At 45.5% G+C, this 16,045-nt stretch overlaps 1 protein-coding gene across 1 annotated transcript in view; it reads right to left on the bottom strand.

Moving 5' to 3' along the window:
• The window catches only part of COL11A1 (collagen type XI alpha 1 chain), a 254,149-nt gene that overhangs the window by 175,833 nt on the left and 62,271 nt on the right, over positions 1-16,045 (bottom strand). Inside the window, exon 5 of the mRNA XM_033151495.1 lies at positions 5,450-5,578. Within this exon, the coding sequence (XP_033007386.1) occupies positions 5,450-5,578 (129 nt within the window). The remainder of the gene's footprint in view (positions 1-5,449; positions 5,579-16,045) is intronic.

Genomic DNA, 16,045 nt, shown 5'->3' with positions numbered 1-16,045 from the left:
GAAGGGCCTTTGCTATGAGGCCTTTTCGAAGCAGACTGGACTGCTCACGAGAATATATTCTACGGGGAACAATCCAACTTTGAGTAGGCCAGGAGGGTACATGACTAAATAGGTCTCTCCCCCCCCCCAATCCCACAGCTCCAGCTTCTGAAATGTGATTTGTCTGGACACAGTTCAGCGCGTTTGAGTTTACAGTGCAGAGGGAATATTTACAAAACTCAGTGTTGAGATTTCCCCCTAAAAAGGCTTCTAAGGGAGAGAGAGGCTCACAGTCATTCAAAACACTATTATGAGGAGGAGGAGGAGGAGGAGGAGGAGGAGGAGGAGGAGGAAGAGGAGGAAAGTATGGTGTGCTACACTGCTGTCATACTATAAATGAGATAAAGAGGGAAGGGCGGCGCATTCCTCATTCTGTGCACCAAATCTTACTTCAGCACAGGTGATGAAGCAGTTATCCACTGCACCCTAGAACAACAAGCTGGCTTGGGGGGCTGCAGGACAGACCACATGGCACAACATTTCTTGCCACTTCTTGCCCCTCAGAATATGCCACTGGAGACAGATACCTCAGTCTGTCTCATGGAAAGGCCGGTCCTACTACTAGTTGCACACCCCTCTTGCATCCTGCCCTTACTGAGGTCTGAAGGCACAGTCAGACCCTCCAAGTGTCCGGATTCTCCAGGGGAAGTCCCAGAACTACAGAAGCCATCCCAGTTTCTGATTTGATCCCAGAATGTCCCGGTTTTCCTTTCTCCTCCCCTCCTTGTCGCAGAGAACAATTAAAAACGGTGGGTGTTCATGTGCAAAAACGGAATCATGTTTATTCTGAAAATAAAAATCCTGCACCAAATGAAGGGAACGGTGACACTGGCATACAAAGCGCTTCCTATAATTTGGCAGGAAAAGGTAACCAATCCACTTTAAATTCTCTCACTACGATGTGTCAGCAGCCAGTCATTTTTTTTAAGGAAACATGTGGTGTGTTTAGTCTTTTATTTTAAAGGGAGCCTTACACTGTCTACTCAGAAGTAAGTCCCACTGTATTCAATATAGAATAAATAAAATAAAAAATAGCAATGGTTATCATGAATTCCTCGTCAAACCAGAATTTCTCTGGTTTATGCAGTGATGTTTGAAATGTACATAGATCTGCGCCAGATTTTTGGCAGCTTAATGAGGCATAAACTTAATTCTCAGTGTGACAGCCTGTCATTAGCAAGAATTTTTCTATACTCGCTTTTTTCTTGTTTATTAATAGTCAAATAATAATTTTATCAATTAATATCACTCAATACTTCCTGAATTTGTATTAACACAAAGCCTTCAGATCAAGTCAATCAGATTCACACATCACATAGATGTACAGAAGCACAAGTGGCCATGCTTATAATTTTCATGCATCAGCTGCAAGGTGTAAAGCGAAGACATATCAATCTAGTTAGTTTCATAAGCCTCAGGTGATTCTAGAGCTCATTAATGTTCCCACAATCATCAATCCCACTCTGTGCATTAATGCAGAAATAAATATTTGGCTTGTGGGCTCTAGGACTCTTAGTATATTAGCCCCTTAGTATACCATCTCTGTTAACCACTATAATGGCTTGTATGGGGAATGGCCATAGTTTAGTGGTAGTGCCTATTCTTTGCTTGTAGAAGATCCCAGCTGCAATCCTGACAACTCTAGTTCGGACTTGGGAAAACCCCTCTCTGAAAGCTCCAGAAGATGGCTAACAGAAGTGAGGTACATGGACCAACAGTCTGTCTTTCTATGAGGCAGCAGTCAATGTTCCTGGATGTTACTCTTTATTACATGAAGTACAGTCCTCTTTCTCATTTCCTCCCTCATCCTTCATCTGTAAAGACCCTTCTCCATCACCAACATCTTCCTGCCTTTCAACTTCTTTCCACACTATGAGGATCTCATGATCTCATGACCAAGCAAAGGGATAGCCAAGGCCAACTCCTTCAGAAGTGGTGATATTCACAAGGGCTCCCCCCCTTTTTAATGAAGATTGCCCCAATGAAAGCCTCAGCCAATGGGTTTTCCAGTGAATTCTCAGTCACTACGATAGTCACCATATAGAAAGCCATCACTCGGACACAGACTGTACCAATTGCTGCGTGTGCACAGCTCAGTATACTCAGCTGGTGAGTGCCAACAGGACTGCAGCCAAAACAAGGCTACTAATTATTTAAGCTGTTTTTAAAGTCGTTTTTAATTTATGTTTTTATGTTGGTGAACCAGAGCAGTGCACGGAAATGCTATTTACCTTCCCGCCAGAGTAGTACCTATTCATCTACTTACACTTCGTGCTTTTGAACTGCTAGGTTGGCAGGAGCAGGGACCGAGCAAAGGGAGCTCACCCCATGGTGGGGATTCGAACCACCGACCTTCTGATCGGCAAGCCCTAGGCTCTGTGGTTTAACCCACAGTGCCGCCCTGAGCCTGGTTTTGATCGGGAAGGGCGGGGTATAAATAAATTATTATTATTATTATTATTATTATTATTATTATTATTATTATTATTAATAAACAAGACAGAGAGAGAGAGAGAGAGAGAGAGACCATAACAACCCAAAGCAATCTAAAGAAGAATGAGCATGCTCACCAGCCACAGAATGCTGGGGTGGGTGAAAACTTCATGCAGAGGATGGAATGGACAGAAGCATTCACACCACAACATTGCATTACAGATGCTAATTGTCTTTTAATAAAGTATTTACTATGTTTGTGGTATGGGTTTGTTTGCTTGCTTGCTTGCTTGCTTGTTTTGCAATTCCCCAAGCCCAGGGCCACGTCTTGGGAAGATCAGAATTGCACGTTCGAGCTGCAAAATTTGACCCCTGTGGTTATGTACAAGACCAGCGCAAGCAAGAGCACCGAAGGCTGAAACATTGCTGCATGAGTAGGTGCGGCAGCCCACAGCTCGAAGTGGGATGTTTCCATGCCTGCTAAGCAATGTGTCTCTTTGAAGAAGTGAGAAAATGCTAAGGGACATTTGGGGGAAATTAGAATGCCTTGAATGAGGCACTCACTGCCCCATGGCAAAATCCAAAAAGCAGAGCGCTGCTCTCTTGCTTGGCTGAGAGATGCATTCTACAAGAAAACTGGTATATACAAGGCTGCATAAATAGGGGGGCGGGAATCCTATTCTTGCTGGTGACTGCTGGGCCCTCCTATATATTCACAACACATGAAACTCAAGTTCTGTTGTGATTTAGGGGAAAGCAAGCCTCTCATTCCTCGTGTGGCAGGTAGATATTAAACAGGGCATGCCTTTTGAGATATGGAACTACAATTACATGAATATTCTGTCTGTTGGATACTCCTCCCCCATCTGCAAAATACAAATTATGCATGGGACAAAGTCTGTGCAAATTTTACGCAAGTGCAGCATAGAGCCCAATCTACGTAAAGTATACTGGCCCCAGAGAATCCTGTTGGCAGGCCTGTTGCACTAGCCCTGATACAGGTCTAATTGCTGCCCCAGATACAGGCTGGCATGGCTATCTGCCTGCAACCCCCACCCCACCCCACACTACTCCAGCTTACATGCATGGCATGGCTGCGAATGCAGTGATGGCCCTAAAAGGTAAAGGTAAAGGGACCCCTGACCATTAGGTCCAGTTGCAGACTACTCTGGAGTTGTGGCGCTAATCTCGCTTAACTGGCCAAGGGAGCTGGCGTACAGCTTCCGGGTCATGTGGCCAGCATGACTAAGCCGCTTCTGGTGAACCAGAGCAGCGCACGGAAATGCTGTTTACCTTCCCGCCAGAGTGGTACCTATTCATCTACTTACACTTCGTGCTTTTGAACTGCTAGGTTGGCAGGAGCAGGGACAGAGCAATTGGAGCTCACCCCGTGGTGGGGATTCGAACCGCCGACCTTCTGATCGGCAAGCCCTAGGCTCTGTGGTTTAACCCACAGTGCCACCCACATCCCAAAGTGATGGCCCTACCATTTCTTAAAGCCCTGAGAGGCTGGGGTGGAGGAAAGCATTTGGACTCTTTGTTAGCCCTTCCAAGCCACCACAAATTTCTGTCCAAGCAACCTGTGGCCATTCGTGCAACTGAAGTAATACAGGATCCAGTGCCTGGCAAGCTCTTGCTCCCAGTTCTTCAAAATGCACCATGGAAATTACGGAAGTTTCATGGACATTGTGCTCCCTTCCAGCCTCGCTGCATTCAGAGGGGCAGAAACACAGCTACAACCAACAGCAGTGCAGCAAGAGAATAGAGGTCCCGTTGCCATAGTGCCAATGGCTGCTTATGTGTTAGAGGTGGACTGAGGTCAGATCCAAGTATAAAGGCACTAATTGTGACAGCCCCATCCTATCTTATTCTGGGGTCAAGTATGCATGCTCCCAGCCACCCACTGCCTCATGTTGCTCACTGGAAAGGATCCAAGCTCTCTTCCCTCTCAACAGCAGTGGCTAATACCTACCCATCCCAGCACCTCACAGGCCACTTCTAATTCCAGCTTAATAAACTGTGTTGAAATTCATACTGGGGAAATATGAAGGACCAGTTTTGAGTCTCTTGAGACAAATAATCATCATAATTTATGGCTAGGAACCTGGAAAACACAAGGACTTCACCTTCTAAACTTGAGTGGTTAAGTACAGCCGTACCTTGGAAGTCGAACAGAATCCGTTCCAGAAGTCCGTTTGACTTGCAAAGCATTTGAAAACTAAAGCGTGACTTCTGATTGGCTGCAGGAAGCTCCTGCAGCCAACCGGAAGCCACGGAAGCTCCATCGGATGTTCGGCTTCCAAAAGAACGTTAGAAAAGTGGAACAGTCACTTCTGGGTTTCAATCATTCGGGAGCCAAAACGTTCGAGAACTAGGCTGTTCAAAAACCAAGGTACGACTGTACTGTACGAGAAGCCATGGAAGCCATTGTCAGAATGCAAAAGCTTTCAGAAAGCTGGTTCTTAGGTGGTCCTGGGCATCGTTGAATAAACATTCTTGAAAAAACTTTCCACTAGGACTCACCAGTCTGGCCTTCACGGTGTGGGGAGCATCACACAAAGCATGTTGCATGCATGATGTCACACACGTGTGACACACGACACACACACACACACACACACACACACACAATCTTGGTGGCAACCCAGCACCTCTGTCTAGGGCATGAGGATAGTGAATGTACACCTACTTCAGCTAATTAAAAAGAAAGACATTCCTTTAGATTAAATGTCTTTAGTGATATAGGTGAGCAGAACCATACTCTTTAATGGAAATAATGATGTATCACTGCTCTTTTAGAAACAATCTGTAGAAGGAAATGTTAAAACATGTGTCTGAGCATTTGAGACAGATGGCTAAGCACATGTATTAGTAAGGAAGGCATTATCTTTCACTGTAAACAAACTCTCCAATAGCATGAACCCAGCACACCATTTAAAGGTGCAATAAATCTATTAGAACATGACTCATTACTCACCTCATCAACCTGAGGTTCCTGAGCTTGAGGAGCATTGGGCACAGGGGAACCACAGTCTGGGCTGTAATGTTCACAATAGTCATAGGCTGCTCTGGGATCGCCGACAATCAACAGCTGCTGGATATCACCCTGCCGGGAAACATAAGAAGATTATAAATTAGCAACTCTTGCAGGTCATGGGGAGTAATGAAAAGGAATCCTTCTTCCCTGCAAAACAAGCCTGGTTAAGTAAGATGCATCGAACAGAGGTTTAATTATTCTGCAGAGCCCATTAATTTATCGGAGTGATTTATATTTGTCTATTATGGCTTCAACATGACTTGTTAATGGGTTTCATTGTGTACAAATAGGTGTTTTATTGGGAGGTGAAATCATTTTGTGGCAAGAGCCAAATGTTTAAGCCTTTATGTGCAAAGTGGTTGTGCGTAGGCTGCTGCTGTCTTCTTGTGATTTGATAAATGGTAACAATGCCACTCATATGTTATCAGACAACTGGGATGAGAAGCGAGACGTTTTTGATGGCTGACCCTTTGGGCATGTAGAGAGTTTCAGGTTTAAGCAATTACATTTTTTAAGTATTCAAACTGGATTTTAAATAAACTGTAACAGCATATTTAGTATCTGACAGCATGACTCCACCAAAGTCAGGCACCTCAAACAGCACAATCCTATATATGCCTACTCAGAAATAAGGCCTACTGAGTTCAGTGGGGCTCCCACCCAGATAAGTGGTTAAACGAGCAATGCCTAAATCCCACTAACTTCAAGGAGAAACAGTTAAGCGTATCCACCTGAAAGAAAGAAAAAGTTAAACCCAAACAATTTTGATTCGAACAATTAAGCACGTGCTTCTGTTCTTCCTGTTAAAATCTGTTGGGTTTACTTGGGTTGAAACCTATTCTTATTTTGGAGAAACAGCAAATAACAAGTAACACTGTAATACACACACAAAATGAAATTAGAAAGTGTTATGTACTGAGTTGAATAGGATCCAAAATGCAGCAGTCTGATTGGTCCTAGAACAATAGGATTGAGATTGCAGCAGTCTGACTGGTCCCAGAACAATAGGATTGAGATTGCAGCAGTCTGATTGGTCCACAGGAGCCACCCAATCCAGCTCCAGGTGGAAGTGAATCCGCACTCCGATTGGCATACAGGAGTATCCCGGAATTAGCCAATCACGTGGGGACCATTGTGTAAATAGTGTATATAAAGCAAACGTTTTGGGGAAACTGCATTCCTCACTACTATGAGCTGAATAAAGAGCATGAAATTCACACTCGACTCCGAGTATATTTCAGAAAGTGAAATGAATTGAAAAGCAATGGCTAAATATTACAGTTTTCCAGGCAAGGAAAATGAGTACAGGCAATGACCGTTTTGTGCAGGGGTTGCGTCCCTGACCCATGTGTGCATCGGCAGAGCACATACAAGCCCAATTTGCCCTGCTCCACCTGTGCCCCGTTCCTTCCCCTTTTCTGGTCCGGTATTTTGAATGGAAATATTTTGAACTGAAAGCATACAAAAAAAAAACCCAAACCTGTTGAAAAGAGGCAAATGCTTTCAACCCCTCATTTTTCAGGGTTTTTGACAATATGCACAGCAGCAGCAAATTTATTTAGGGTGTGCTCGCATGTTTTTTTGTTTTCATTTCAAAGAAGGAAGGGGGCAGGATGACAAGACAAACAAATAAGGACAAGGAAAAGCTAAGAAAACAGCCATAATAAGAGACGTCAGTAAGTCAAAACAGGAGAATTTTGCTGCAGAGAAAAAGACCTGTGCCAAGCTAATAAGTGGCAGGGCTGAGGGCAGGATGACTCCCCCTCTCCTCCTCGTTTGTGCACCCCAAACATAGCCCCTGATCCCCATATATATACAGGTGAAACTCGAAAAATTAGAATATCGTGGAAAGGTTCATTTCTTTCAGTAATTCAACTTAAAAGGTGAAACTAATATATGAGATAGACTCATGACATGTGAAGCGAGATATGTCAAGCCTTTGTTTGTTATAATTGTGATGATTATGGCGTACAGCTGAGAACCCCAAATTAACAATTTCAACTTTGGGGTTTTCATCAGCTGTACACCATAATCATCACAATTATAACAAGCAAAGGCTTGACATATCTCGCTTTGCATGTCATGAGTCTATCTCATATATTAAACTCCAGTAGCTAATGAAAACAATTGCTTACATAAATGGACTTTTCCACGATATTCTAATTTTTCGAGTTTCACCTGTATCTTGGATGGCAACAAAGCCATGAGAAAGCGATAGATGCAGGAAGAAGAAAAAGGCTGGGATGGATCTGCAGCTTTTGCCTGTGGAGAAGGGAGTTTCCTCCTCCCTTGCTACCATAGCTGGAGAGAATCACCCCACTGTCACTTCCAGAGCCAGAGCCAGAACCAGGCAGAAGTTGCAGATCAAGCTCATATCCATTCCAGCATTTTTCTTCTGCCTCTCTCTCTCTCTCTGTCTCTCCCCACCCTGATTGGTTCCCTTGATCCGTGATTTTTTTTGGAAACATTAGGATGTGCCTGGGCACACCTATGATGCTCAGTGTAGACTTGTACACCATGTACAATCCCACTCTCCCCACCCACTTTACCATCAATTCCATGTCTTGTGCACTGATGTGCATTAATCTGTAGTGAGTCAGCCACCCTATTAGTGTGCCAGAACCTGTGATCCTAGTAACAGCTGCCAATATGCCACATGCAAAGCCCTCTTCACATTAACCTTTCTCTGTGTGGTCATGTAGCCATCATGTGAAGGAATTTAGACATGCACACCTGCCCTCTGAGGTCACAAGATTGGATGACCCTTGGGTCCCTTCCAATTCTATGACTCTGTGATTTTAGGATAAATCAAAATTAAACCATAAATCAGGGCAGGGACTGCATCACTGTCAACAACCGGCTTCAGTGCATTAAGTTCAGTGTTGGACTGTGGCCACAACAGCAACCAACCACCTATCTATCACAAGTTAGGCTAGAGAAAGAGAATAATTTTTTAAGAGAGCTGGAAGCAGTTTTGCTTGCAATGGTGTGCAGAAGTCCAAACATTCTGAATCGAAATGTTTCCTAAAGGGAGCGGAGATGGGAAGCATGCAGACACCAGAAGGAATCATCTCTCTTTCAACCTGCTTTCAACCCCCTTTTAAAAAGTTGCGATAATGACTGGCGCTTCCCCTGCATGTTTGTTGGGAATATTAATGAAATTTTTACTTGCATATTAAAAACAGGCTCAGCTTCGCTACAACACCAGAAAAGCAATGAAGAAATCAACCCCTGGGCTATTATTATGATTTGTTCCGTATTTAATCCTCTTGTTAATCGAGCGCATAGAAGACTAATGCTTTAATCTTATTTTACTTACACTGGTGCAATTGACTCACAGTTATTCCTATTACCCTTTCCCCCATTCGGATGTTTTATAATCTAATAATCATCCAGAAGCAACAGACAGTACTTTACAGTCACGCTTAAGATTCCTTGACTTTAATTATGTTTGCTTATGAATACTGCTTCGGCTGTTCCAAAGTGATGACTTTTAACACGATCATTCTTTCCCCCCCCTCCACCCCTTCCTTCACATTCACGTACAGCTTCAGAAATACACATGAACTGAACTGGAAAAGCTACAAGCCTCTGCATGAACATTCTCTCTCTCTCTCTCTCTCTCTCTCTCTCTCTCTCTCTCTCTCTCTCTCTTGAAAGGAGGGGGAGGTGAGGAAGGGGGTTGGAAGCTGCGATTCCTGCCCTTTCTTTTTTTTCGGGCTGCTTGAATTTTTATTCATTGGGAACTAATCTGAAATTCCTAGGGGGCACGATTCAGGACACATCGCTCTGCTAGCATTTAAGCTGGCATGTCAAGTGTGTGCAACCCTGTGCGCAGGTTCACACACGCATTCTCATCCCTCAGTAACAACAGGGAGGTTCGCTCAAAGCCCCTCCTGCGCTGAGAGGCTCTTGCTACACCTGGACCAATGTGGGGCCCCTTTCCTGATGAAATGTATTAGCTGGTGGGGTTGCAGCTGTGCAGTGTGACCCACTCACATTCTTCCAGCTCACGGAGGAGTCTGAATGAGTTCCCTTCAATACAGCAACAGTGTTTTGTGTTGTGTAGGCTCCAATGATGTAAGTAATGGGCCCTGCCTGCTAGCCTGCTCCCGAAAATATCACTGGTTTGCTCATTTCTATATATAGGGTGCCTACATTCTGCCTGGACTGGTTGCATGGCAACATGTGCAAATGGCTTTAGATATCTATTTATTAGATAATTAGGTAAAGGCAAAGGGACCCCTGACCATTAGGTCCATTCGTGTCCGATTCTGGGGTTGCGGCACTCATCTTGCTTTACTGGCCGAGGGAGTCGGCGTACAGCTTCCGGGTCATGTGGCCAGCATGACAAAGCCGCTTCTGGCGAACCAGAGCAGCGCACGGAAACGCCGTTTACCTTCCCGCTGGAGCGGTACCTATTTATCTACTTGCACTTTTGACGTTTCACCTGTATCTGTATTTTTTTTTAAAAAAAATGCAAGTAGTTATAAAAGCTGTAGCTGGAAAATGCTGTGAGAGAGAGAAGGAGAGATGCCTTCTCTTAAGATGATGTCTGCTGTGACTAGAGATATTGCTCACACCCAATCAAGGCCCCAATAATAAACTGGCATGCCTGGTTACGTGCAGGTTGAGTTCTCTAAAAAGCCTTGAGGGACGTTTCAAGTGATTGATCTGTAGTTTAAAATGCCAAATTAGCTATCCTTCCCTGCTTCCTCAAAGCACAAACAAATTCTTACCTAGGGGAAGGGGTAGCAGGCAGCCGAGGGCTTCCTCAACACAGGAATGGCCAGATGGGAACTTCTCCTTGAGAGCAAATGAAGGACTGAGGGTCTTTCCCAACAGGGATTAGAAGGAGGGTGTTTGACTACATTTGAGCCTCCCCACATCAAATAACTGCTCTCCCACCTTCTGCAGAACTATTTTTTTCTCTCCTGTAAAAATATTCAGATTTTATGAACTGGCTGACATTTCCTTAACTAAGTAGCCTACTGTAACAGCCATGGTAAGTATGAATAAAGATGCAAGACATTTCTGTCTTGCAAGAGGTCCATTGAATTCAGTTCCAAAACCCATAATGATCCTTCGATTTCATGGATATTATTATCCCCAGTAGTTTCATTTTAAAGTTTACCTAGCTCTGTGACAGTGACGTAGGGTGGGTTGCCAGCACCTGGGACCACACAGATGGGGGGGGGGAGGGAAGGAAACCGAGTACATATGTGCAATCAACGGCATAACAGCAGCCACGTCACTCAGCATACCATAGCTGCAGAGATAAGAAAAGAAGAGTCGTTCCATTTTCTGGAGAGGTCACTTCATGGTTCGCAAGAAGAAGCCATTTTTCAAAGGAGCCCAGTGACTGAAGCATGCAGCTGTTTTGAGGAAGCACCAGGTGTTGAAACTCAGCCTCCCGGGACTGTCCCTGGAAAATAGGAAAATTTGGAGGGTTCTCTCAAGCGTCGCATCCCCTTAGGGCAATGAGTTGGAACCCTTATGCTGGCTGTGGGTGGGGCCAGAGACAAAATGGGCAGGGCATCCTTTCAGCAGCAGACAGTGATCTTTAAAAATTCAGTGCCAAAATTTGGTGTGTGTCCCCCTCCTCTCACCTTCCATTCTGCTCAATTCAGTTGTGAAGCTCTTCAGTGCCCTCTAGTGTCAGCACTCAGTGTGGCAAAACCGGCCACACTGCCCAAAATCCACCTCTGGCCGTTTTCTCTCTTTCTGCCACCCCCGTCTCTCCTTCTTTCTGCCATCACCTTTGACCCCTTTTTCTCCTCTGTGCTGCTAAAATACGACTGAGGCCGCCTAGCTCGCTATTGTCCCACAGTGAAAAATGGATGCACAAAGGAAATATGGCGTGCATATATCTCTATTTTTGTATGGAGGATAGATGTATCTGAAGTCTTGCTATTTTCCAGAGAAGCTTAAGGAAAAAGTAATGATGATGGGAAACCTGGCACACTTAGAACATAACTAGAAGTCCGGGGGGTGGAGGTGGGAAGGTAAGAAATGAGGAAGGAGAACTATTCCCCCCCTTTCCCAGCTTCAGGACATTTTTCTTCAGCAGATTTCAACAGAACTGCACCAAGTGAGGGAAATACCAAATGTGGATCTGGGAGGAAATTGTGCACTTCCCCAAAACTGAAGGGTAAGACTCCAAACTTTGGGGGAATCGTTGCTGCTCGATGGATGTTCCAAAATTTGCAAGGTATCAATGAACCCAGAAGATGGAAGCAAAAAAAAAAAAAGACTTCCTAAAATAATCCCTATTAACTCATTCTGCCGCTTCTAATTTTGCTTCCCTCTTCAGTGAAAACTAAGAGGGCAGGAGTGAGGGGAAGAAGTAAAAAGAAAAAAGAAAAATAAAGTTCTTATTTGCCTAGGAACAGAACAGCTTCTTGTAGGTAGAGCTCTCTCCCTCTCTCTCCCCTCTGATACTTTTGGATCCCGGCCAGCTTCACTCCATGCTCTTTGTCTTGGGTGAAAAAAGCAAGGACCCTGAAGGACTCTATAGCTGCCTGCCTGCCTGCTGAGGCCTTGTTCTCGTGCTCGAGATGCTCATATCCGTCAGCATCTGCACCGAGGCAGCTGTTGGGTGTATTCCCAGGGGGAAGAGCCTCGCGATCACTTTCTGTTTAGTTAGGCAGTTGTATTTGTGAAAGCCTGTTGAGGCTGGGCCGCCTCGATGCTGGAGTTTTCGCTGTGCGCTGCACTTAAAGCTGTGGATTTCTGGCAAGGGCTGGCTCTCGCTTGGACCATGTGTTTGCAAGAAGCACACAGGGTCTTGTTACGGTTTGGCGCCGCATGTAGAAAATTACTTAAAGCTGCTGCTGTTTCCCTGGCCGCAGCTTCCAGACCCTCCCTTCTGCCAGCACTGGGACCTAAGAAACGGGAAGCTGTGTTAATAAGTATCCACATTCAAGCAGAACTGCAAGGGTCACATCCTGAGGCTTCAGGACCTGGTAAAGGTGGAAATAATGTTGGTTGTTAGCTGATTGCTCCTATGCTGTCTCTATTTATTCTTTACAACATTCCTTGCTGCCTCTACTTCTGGAGTGGCTCCAAACTTTATCCAGCAATTGTGTTTAGTATCGGCGCAAATGGCAGACCAGAGATTTTGTCACTTTCCCCCCAGTTCAGGCTGTTAGGTCAGCAATAATGCTCTCTCCCCCAGAAACAATGCATGCCACAAAACGTCTCGGGGGGGATCTTCTATAAGCCAGGAGATGGTGCATATGAATGTATCCCTTTGAGGGTGTATGTCTGATATGTACATTAACAAACTGGAGAACGTGCAGATAATGGAGGGATGGACATTGTTAGCTTGAGGAAGGAAAGATTAAGGGAAGACATTATATTTGTCTCATAGGGTCCCAATTTTACAGGGACAGTCCCGGAATTACGAAAGCCAACCCAGCTTCTCATTTGATCCCAGAATGTCCCTATATCCACCGCCAGTGCTGCTGCCACTGAGTTCAGGGAGTAGCCTGTGTTTGTCCCAAGCAGAGGCTGCAGCAAGGAAGCCTCTCATGGCCTCTCCATGGCCGCTGCCGCCAGCCTCCTCCCTCGGACAGCTCATAGTGGCTGCTGGAGAGTGAGGAAGGAGGATGAGAGGCTGTCGCTGTCAAGGCCCAGCCCCTCATGACATGTTGGCTCTGAGGGTGTCAGGGAAAGAGGGACTACTCAGGAGGAGCAGGGAGAGAGAGAGGAGCAAGCTAGAGCTGGGAGGGAAGATAGAGATTCCTCCAGGGAAGGGGGGTCACTGGGCTATAGAGAACAGCCACCCATAATCTCCACAGATTCATCTTCCTCCTCCAGCCCCCGTCAGGAAATGTCTCCAGAAGAGAGGGAGATGCCAGGCCTGGGGATGACGAAGCAGCGACCCAGCACCGTCAGTCACAGACAGGAAGATGAGCCGGGGGGGGGGGTAGGAGGAGACGCAGACGTCATTTTAGGGTGCCGAGCCGTTGGTTGTGTTGGCGGGCGCGCGAAAGCCCGCCACTCCGGGAAACTCAAACTGACTGAGCAGTCATGGCTGCAGAGACTCTGTAAGAGTTTGGATGAAGAGTTTGGATTTGATATCCCGCTTTTCACTACCCGAAGGAGTCTCAAAGCGGCTAACATTCTCCTTTCCCTTCCTCCCCCACAACAAACACTCTGTGGGGTGAGTGGGGCTGAGAGACTTCAAAGAAGTGTGACTGGCCCAAGGTCACCCAGCAGCTGCATGTGGAGGAGTGGAGACACGAACCCGGTTCCCCAGATTACGAGTCTACCGCTCTTAACCACTACACCACACTGGCGTAATTCCATTATGGACAATAAATAGTTTTAGCTTACCTAAAGGCTTGTCGTTACTCATGAGCAACATCCAAGGGAAGGAGTAAATCCCTGACAGAGGGGCAAGCAGATGGCAGAGCTGCCCGGGGCGGGAGGAAAGGGGGTACGTGTACCACACTTTGGGGGATACTTTGCTCCAGAGGACTGGAACGAATGGGTAAAAATTACAAGGACGCATAATTCTGCATTTAAAGCACAGCTTCCAATCTAAAACAAACATTGAAACATTTTGTTTTTGCCATTCCATGGGTAGCAGTGAACAATCACACTTAATTAAATAAAGGAACTGATTTCTCCCCCCACCATCTTTTTTTTCCAAAGTGCCTCTACCCCTTCAAAATGACCGCTCAGGTCAGGAAAATGTAACATTCCTACAGCAGCTATCCCAGACCCGCTGATGTGGGCAGAACATTGCAGAATGAACATCCAGTATCATCAATATCCCTTTACCATGAGGAAAGCAAGTTGCAGTTCCACATTTAGCTTATAGCCAAAGAGCAATGAGCCACACATCTGGAAGCAGTTGGAGAACAACACTGGTAGGTTCTATGTTCATGCTCTGGCTAACTATCAGGAGTCCAAGGTGCTTATTGAAACTATTCTCCTAACAGCAGAATCTCCACTGATTCAAATAAAAAAGGCTGGGCAAGTGCCAAGTGCTTCTAATTAGTTGGTTGACATTAAAACCATAGACTGAAAATAACAGCAGTCTAGACAGCCTGGATATCATTACTATAGAATTTGGAATAACCTGCTGCAGAATTCATCTAATCTTCCTGCAAAATTGCTAGGGGACTGAAGATTTCCAGAAGCCCTTTAATACAATCTATCCCTCTGCCCAAAGTCTGCTGCAGACAATAACTGCAGAAAGACATTTTTTTTTTTTTTTTGCACCAAGCACCTGCCAGGTTTCTCAAATGCTGGGAAAGCAATACGTGGTGAAACCAAAACTTTCTCTGCCTGCTATAGAAATCACTGACACCAGGCACTTGATACTTTAACCCCAGAAGCTGGGTTCAAATGAGAAGCAGGTGTTGCAGAGGCTGCGGGAAATGGATGTAACTTGTAATCAGAAGAAGTGGGAAATAAGACCAAAGAGTGGTTCTTCTACCTTTGCCCCCTACCTTCCCCCCACAAACCTACTCTTTCACACTCTCAGCGATCTACGGAAAACCCAAATTGCCATTTGTTCTCATTCAATGTTTAAAAGCAGTTTCCCTGGAGAAAGTGGAAGGGGAGGGAAACCGCTTAGACGTGGACTGGAACAGTGTGGACCTGTACTGTCAGGAAACCCCCCTCCCCGCAGGTGGTAGAGTCGCGGGAGCATTTGCAATATAGAGAACCCCCTCGGCTCTTTACCAGTTCATCCTCCCCCTCCTCTGCCGGAAGCGACCATTCCTCCAGCAGGGAGGGGGAGTTAGAGGCAGGAAGGTGGTGCAGGGGCTCTGAAAGGATCGCAGAGCCTGAACGCCGAGGGGATAGCGGGGATAGGGGTCAGGTTCCCACGCTCCGAGGTCGCAAGCAGGAAGGACGTGGAAGGGGGAGGCATGGGTTTAGAATCCCTCGCCTCTTTTGCTGGACAAAGAACCGGAAGGGTTCATTCCTGGACTCTGCAGAGGGATGAGATGGACGTTTGAACTGTAAATAACTTGCACAATAAAGAACTTAGTTTAGAAGTTCTGCGTTTGGCGTTTTACTCATGAGCAGCCACTGAACGTCCTTACATGTACCTACAAAGTAGGGTGCAAAAGATAGGTGTGGATGAGGCCTCAATCATAGAAAAGTAGAGTTGGAAAGGACCCCGAGGATCATCTAGTCCAACCAATATGTAGCTGTCCCACATGGGGATCGAACCTGCAACCTTGATGCTATCAGCACCATGCTCTAGCCAACTGAGCTATCAGAATGAATCCTTGGAGTTTTCTCCAAGTCCAGTCTATTAAAGTCAGCAAGCTGGAAAGAGGGTCGGAGCCACATTTTGAAGCATGTTTGATTTGTGTTTGAATCCTAGGCTGCGGCTATGGGGAAACCATGACCCTATTAGGGCGTCAACTGTGAGCCCCTCTATCATGGGTTGTATATATTTACTGGAAAATCAAAGGTGTCTTTGGGGTCTTCCTAAAAATAGCTCAACATGGGACAAGTTAGTTGTTTGCTTCAATTCCTATGAGTTCTTTTTTTTTTTTTAAAGGGTTG

This window comes from Lacerta agilis, chromosome 6 (assembly GCF_009819535.1).
Source record: "Lacerta agilis isolate rLacAgi1 chromosome 6, rLacAgi1.pri, whole genome shotgun sequence".
In the NCBI taxonomy this organism is placed as follows: domain Eukaryota; kingdom Metazoa; phylum Chordata; class Lepidosauria; order Squamata; family Lacertidae; genus Lacerta; species Lacerta agilis.
The sequence above is the reverse complement of the archived record's forward strand: the minus strand, read 5'-3'. Positions and strand labels throughout refer to the sequence as shown.